General features: G+C 39.8%; 1 protein-coding gene across 1 annotated transcript; it reads right to left on the reverse strand.

Moving 5' to 3' along the window:
• Positions 1-222: 222 nt before the first annotated feature.
• Positions 223-6120, reverse strand: LOC122548667 (nuclear receptor subfamily 0 group B member 2-like). The gene is made up of 2 exons (XM_043687500.2): positions 5458-6120; positions 223-666 (listed from the first exon to the last, which is right to left on the reverse strand). The coding sequence occupies exons 1-2, from the start codon at positions 6023-6025 to the stop codon at positions 419-421; spliced, it is 816 nt and encodes a 271-aa protein (XP_043543435.1). The 5' UTR covers positions 6026-6120; the 3' UTR covers positions 223-418.
• Positions 6121-6971: the final 851 nt, after the last annotated feature.

Genomic DNA, 6971 nt, shown 5'->3' on the forward strand with positions numbered 1-6971 from the left:
TGAGGCTGAGTTAGAAAGATTATTGATAATCAAGGGAGTCAAAGGTTATAGGAGACAGTAGAAAAGTGGAATAAGGCTGCAGAATGATCTTGTTGGCTGGTGTAGCAGGGGGTTGTTGGGAGGGCGGGGGGGGTTCAAATGGTCTATTTCTATTCCATTTCTTGTGTTCTTATTACATGTTTAAACAACTTGAGGAAATTAATAGTATTTCATGTAGGTTGATTCACAACTTCAGTTTTATTAAACAAAACACATAAATAAGCACTTGTTAATGACATGCCTCTATGTACATACACAAAGGTAGTTACTATACATATTGCACAGGTAGCTGCTACAGGTTTGCTACATACAAAAATTACATTCACAAGTTACACAAGTATTGAGACAATTCAAGTGTGTCAGATAACATTCTTGCAATTCAATTCAATTTCACACAGAGCATCTCGAAGAGTAGTTCATTCATGTTCACTTTGCCCAGGACTGGTCTGAAAAACAGTTCCGTTACAGAAGTAGTGCTGACCGTTCTGAGAGTGGAGAGAATCAGTAGAATTTGAGCAAACCTGGCCTGATCTCCATTGTTCACCATTGTGATAAATTCATTCAGGGTGTGCTGAGCTTCCTGCTGCAGAGCCAGGATATATTGAGGCATCCTTAGGCTGGGAACATCTGTAAAATAGGATGATTAAGGGTAATTTAAGATGGAAACAAAATTCACAGGTGTTCCCTGTTCTGTTTTGAAACATTGGTAGTACAAAACAAGTAGTATTGTATGATTGCCTTCATGCTCCCTGCCAGTATTGAAACTTTAGCAGTCGTTGGGACTACAATTCAAGACATAACAGACAATTGATATGACATATAATACTACTCCTATCCAAGGCAAATTTTTATCCCATGCACAGTCAACTTATCACTATTAGCCTAATTTCTCGTGACCTGACTGAGTTTGGGAATTAGTCATATCAACAGGCATGAAGATGAATCTACACTCTGTTATTAAATGATCAATGTTTCTTACCTGCAAGTGAAATTAGTTTAAAATTTATTTAGTTTAAGTCTTTTATAAAACTGAAATGTGAAATATGTTCAAACATTTCATGTAATAAATAGAGTTATAAACAATGCAACTGGTAACTGGGCAAGAACTTTCACTGAGCATGCCCCATAATGAGGAGATACCAAATAGAGACTAGGCACTTCACCACGAGGAATCAGTGAAAATATTGAAGATTCAGATACCACACGCTTCTCGTAATTTCCCGGTGGTTGGAGCATTAGCAGAGACTAGCACAGAAATATTGGACTGTTCACCTTTATATTATATGAATAGTACATTGGAATGGAGTCAAGAGATTTGTGCGTGGGAAATCATGTCTCACAAACTTGATTGAGTTTTTTGAAGAAGTAACAAAGACGATTGATGAGGGCAAAGCAGTAGATGTGATCTATATGGACTTCAGTAAGGCATTTGACAAGGATCCCCATGGGAGACTGATTAGCAAGGTTAGATCTCATGGAATACAGGGAGAACTAGCCATTTGGATACAGAACTGGCTCAAAGGTAGAAGACAGAGGGTGGTGGTGGAGGGTTGTTTTTCAGACTGGAGGCCTGTGACCAGTGGAGTGCCACAAGGATCGGTGCTGGGCCATCTACTTTTTGTCATTTACATAAATGATTTTGGATGCGAGCATAAGAGATACAGTTAGTAAGTTTTCAGATGACACCAAAAATGGAAGTGTAGTGGACAGCAAAGAGGTTACCTCAGATTACAACAGGATCTTGACCAGATAGGTCAATAGGCTGAGAAGTGGCAGATGGAGTTTAATTCAGATAAATGCGAGGTGCTGCATTTTGGGAAAGCAAATCTTAGCAGGACTTATACACTTAATGGTAAGGTCCTAGGGAGTGTTGCTGAACAAAGAGACCTTGGAGTGCAGGTTCTTAGCTCCTTGAAAGTGAAGTCGCAGGTAGATAGGATAGTGAAGAAGGTGTTTGGTATGCTTTCGTTTATTGGTCAGTGTATTGAGTACAGGAGTTGGGAGGTCTTGTTGCGGCTGTACAGGACATTGGTTAGGCCACTGTTGGAATATTGCATGCAATTCTGGTCTCCTTCCTATCGGAAAGATGTTGTGAAACTTGAAAGGATTCAGAAAAGATTTACAAGGATGTTGCCAGGGTTGGAGGATCTGAGCTACAGGGAGAGGCTGAACAGGCTGGGGCTGTTTTCCCTGGAGCGTCGGAGGCTGAGAGGTGACCTTATAGAGGTTTACAAAATTATGAGGGGCATGGATAAGACAAGTAGACAAAGTCTTTTCCCTGGGGTCGGGGAGTCCAGAACTAGAGGGCATAGGTTTAGGGTGAGAGAGGAAAGATATAAAAGAGCCCTAAGGGGTAACTTTTTCACGCAGACAGTGCTACGTGTATGGAATGAGCTGCCAGAGGATATGGTGGAGGCTGGTACAATTGCAACATTTAAGAGGCATTTGGATGGGTATATGAATAGGGTTTGAAGGGATATGGGCCGGTTGCTGGCTGGTGGGACTAGATTGGATTGGGATATCTGGTCAGCATGGACGGGTTGGACTGAAGGGTCTGTTTCCATGCTGTACATCTCTATGACTCTAAGAGAAAATGTACAGAGAAAAAGGAAGAAAAACATTCTGGTTGGATCATCTAGGATATCTTTCTCCACATAAAAGTATCCAGCCTTCACTGAAAAATGTTAAAAATTAATTACTGAACTTTTATGGCATGATGAGGTAGATAGTTATTTGTGACTATTTTAATCAATTGATTGAACGTTTCAATAGGTCAGTATGAAATTAATAGATTTTTATATGATAACGAGCATTCATTTTTACATTAAAGGGTTAATAAATTAATTTTTTTAAAAACACGTAAATATTTCTGTGCATAAAGTGACAAATGAGCTGGTAGAGGACCACCATCCTTATTATCACTTTTTATTTTAATGGTGAAAACTTGCAGAACATCTTTTCCTGAATTATGATCTTTCTACAAACACACTTCTACAGTTATAAGAAGATTTTTCATAGACTTGAAGTTATATATGAGAGCACAAATTTCTTCTCTTTTTCTGACTCCCACCCTGTCGCCCCCCCTTTACTGTTCCTCCCTGAATCATGCATCTTCTGTGTGTGAAAGGAACCCCATCATCAGCATTCACCATGAATGAGTGATCAGTTTGTGCAAAGAATAATCTAACTGTTCTCCTCCCACTGTACTGGAAACTCAGCAGAAGGAAGTCAAACTTGTCGCCTATTTCTTGGAAGCAGAATGTGTCCCTAAAGGACATTAGTGAACCAGATGAGTTTTTCCTGACAATTGACAATGGATTCATGGTCATCATTAGATTCTTAATTCCAGGTTTATTTTTTTGAAATCAAGTTCCACCATCTGCCGTGGCAGAATTTGAACCCGGCTACCCAGGACATTACCTGGGTCTCTGGCTTAACAATCCAGTGATAAGACCACTAGGCCGTTGCCTTCCCTATATTTCTGAGCTATTACATTTTTCCCCATTACACACACCCCAGGCCTCTATCAGTAACACTTTAAGATATCTGCTGGAGGGCAGGCAATATTCACTATCTCCTCCAGCTCCACAATCCACCAAGCTATCTCCACTTCTCCCATTCTAGCCTTTTGAGCATTCCTGATTTTAATCATTCCAGCGCTGGCAGTTATACCTTCAGTTGTCCAGGTCCCTCACTTGTTCTATCTTAAATCGTCTCACAACATGATACTTAGCAATATGTGTAGCCCATTCAGCCTTTCATGTCTGTTTCACCAATCAATGAGATCATGGCCAATTGGGTTGTGGTCTCAATTCCACTTTCTTGTCTGCCCCCATAACCCTTAACTCCCCTCTCTGTCAACAATATATCGAAGTCTGCATTAAGTAAATTCAATGACCTAGCCTCCACTGCTTTCTGGGGAAGAGACATCCACAAACTAACAACCCTTTGACAAAAAGAAAAAATCTCCTCCTCTGCACTTATTTTTGTGTCCCTGAACCCCACTAGAATTGTGTTCTAGTCTCCATCAACAAGAAGGAACATCCTTCCAGTATCCACCCTTTCTATTCCCCTTAGGACATTATATGTTTCAATAAAATCACTTTATTCTGATAAACTCCAATAGGTATACACCAAACCTGTTCAATATTTCTTCATAAAATAATCCCTTAATCGCAGGAATGAGTCAAATAAATCTTCTCCGAGCTATTCTTTCAAATGTAATGATATTGCTTTTTCAAATAAGGAAGCAAAACTACACACATTACCTCTGATATAGTCTCACCAAGGACCTGTCCAGCTGCAGTGAATCTTCCCTTTTTTTATATTACATTCCCCTACAACAAACTTGAACATTCATTTGCTTTTGATCCTGACACCAATGATCTTAGTTTGTGCAGAAATCTTTGACGTGGCATCTTATAAAATGTTCAGAACCCAAGTACACCCTCTGTACAGATTTCTTTTCATCCTCTCTTCCTCACTTTCTGGTTTAAAGACATTCCTTAAAAGGGAAAAAGGAAAATTTTGGCCAATATTTTAATTTGCACCCTATGACTTCCCTAAGTGACTTAGTGTCAAATGTTTGTTGGTAATGCTCCTGTGACTCACTTTAGGAAGTTTTACTATATTAATGGTGCTATATAAATACTGGTCATTATTATTGTTGTAGCTAAGGAATTAATATATTCCTCTTTTCTGAACCACTGCTGATGTGGCACAAGCTGCAATCTAATGAGAACACACTAGAATTAGCAGGATTTCCTCTGACTTTGGCTGTTTTGGTTATATGTCAGAATTTAATTTGTGTTGTTTAAGAGAATCATAAAAGTTGTGCATTGGAAGAGGCCATTCAATCTGTTGCAGTAATAATGATGTTATTTCTTGACCCAGAGCTATGTCCTGTACTTTCATTTTTCTGCGTTATCTCCATGTCTTACTATTATTTTATTCCTTGTAGGTTGCCTGAGTTTGAATCTCAGCCTCAACTGATATTAAGCCGTTTGATTCCACTCAACCATTCATTAACATCACTCTGGTTTGCACTGCAAGCCTAGTAACTTTTCCTTCCACTCCCCCATATGTTGCCCACACAAGAAGGAACCAACTTGCCAAATTAAGAGGTTCCCCCACAAGCTGAAGGTTGGTACAATAAATAGTTGTGAGCCTGAATTACTACAGAACTTCTCATGGAAGAACCAGGAATGTTGTCAATTGTTCTGTAGAAAACCATCGGATGCAATACAACTCTCTGCAATTAGAAGGAATTTTCTGAGTGCAGAGGTTTTAACCAGACAAGGAATAACATGAGGAAGAATTGCAAAATTACCTTGTGAAAAACTTGAGAATTATCTATTTTGTGGTAAGTAATTATAAAGTCAAGTCAGCATCGTTAATGAAATTCTGTTTCTTTCTTACCTGGATTGAAAAGTGTAATGCCTTTGAGATATGCATATTCTTTGTTGCTGACATCCATGTTCCAGAGCTTCATAAGAAATATCTTCACTTTTTGAACTTCTGCTAGAGAAGTGGCATTCAAGACTGTCTCCGAGTTCTGCCCATCTATCACTTTCTGATTCAAGAGAATCTTTCTCAGCAAGCTGGGTGCCACAGCCTCAGCCACCTCAAAGTCTACTCTTTCCTGAGCTAACCCCAAGACAAAGAGTGGAGCCCAGCAATTCTGCACCAGCAGGACCTGATCCCCTTCAGGTAGTTGGCAAAAAGAGGGCAAGTTCTTAATGAAATTCAAAGTCTTTAGAAGCACCTCTGAGGCTCGTCTGCAAGTGAGTTCTGGCGTTTTGAGAACAACTTTTCTTCTAAACTCACAGGAGCATCCAGGAGCTGAGGAGTGATGGTGATGTCGATAGTGGCACAAGCTTGATTCGCTGGGATGATCTTTGTTGAGAATGCTGTATAGTATGCTGCTCTGTGATCTCTGCCCACAGTGGCATTTATCAAAACTCACTGACTGGGATACACAAGCCATTGTTAACTGCCTGCAATCTCACTGAAGCTTATCTGCCTTCACAGTCACTGAACTCTGTTTTATAGGCTCAGTGAAGCCCCTGCTGTAAAAGTACCTTGAACTTCACCTGCCCTCGACTACCATTTATAGACAAGTGAGGCGTGGCTGATTATTACATTTCTTTTTCAATGTTGATTGGTTGCCCAATTTCTCTGAATGACAGAAATAGTGAGAGCTTTATCTCCACAAGGCTAATAGAGGATATATTATTGGTCATCATGTATGCTGCTGTGAAGGAGACATCCGTACCTTGGTACCAACAACCTCTTCATGCTGCCAAATAAGGTGATGTAATTCTTTTACAATCATAAGAGTTTTATCAAATTCATGCTGTCCTTGAAAACAACCAAGCCAAAAACGCAACGTTTAGCTGTCAGTTCCATTTCCTATGGAAGTACTTAAATTATCTTGGTGTCAATGTTAAAGTTAAGATTTAATTGATGTGTGTCTGAAAACCTGGCAGTCAGTAGTGCAACGCACTGACATGCTGTATTTTACAATTGGGTAACGTGGGTTCACATCCACAACGCCCCAAAGGGGAAACTTCAGATTTATTTCGACCAGCAGGGGTCAGCTCTGGAGCGAAGGTCAAGAGCTTCCCCAAAAGAATGAAAAATCACAGGGTCAAAAAGCAAAGCCTTTCCTGACAGCTTGCAAAAAGCATTCATATGATATGGAAGCAAGTCAGCTGCCTGTTGAGACAACATTTTCAAAGTTTAACAGGGCAGTCATGCCACTGTGGCTCAGTTCATAAAGCAGATTGATCCACACAGACTATGTAATACCTTTATTTCATTCCCTCATAATTGATCTCTAAAATTAAAGTGCCAGTAACATTGTCACTCCCTCATTTAGACTTTTCTTTTAATTCATTCACCGGATATGGATATTGCTGGCTCGGCAGCAT

The sequence above is a fragment of the Chiloscyllium plagiosum genome, unplaced genomic scaffold (assembly GCF_037043375.1).
Source record: "Chiloscyllium plagiosum isolate Xiang-an unplaced genomic scaffold, Cpla_swu_hap1 HiC_scaffold_3, whole genome shotgun sequence".
Taxonomy (NCBI): Eukaryota; Metazoa; Chordata; class Chondrichthyes; order Orectolobiformes; family Hemiscylliidae; genus Chiloscyllium; species Chiloscyllium plagiosum.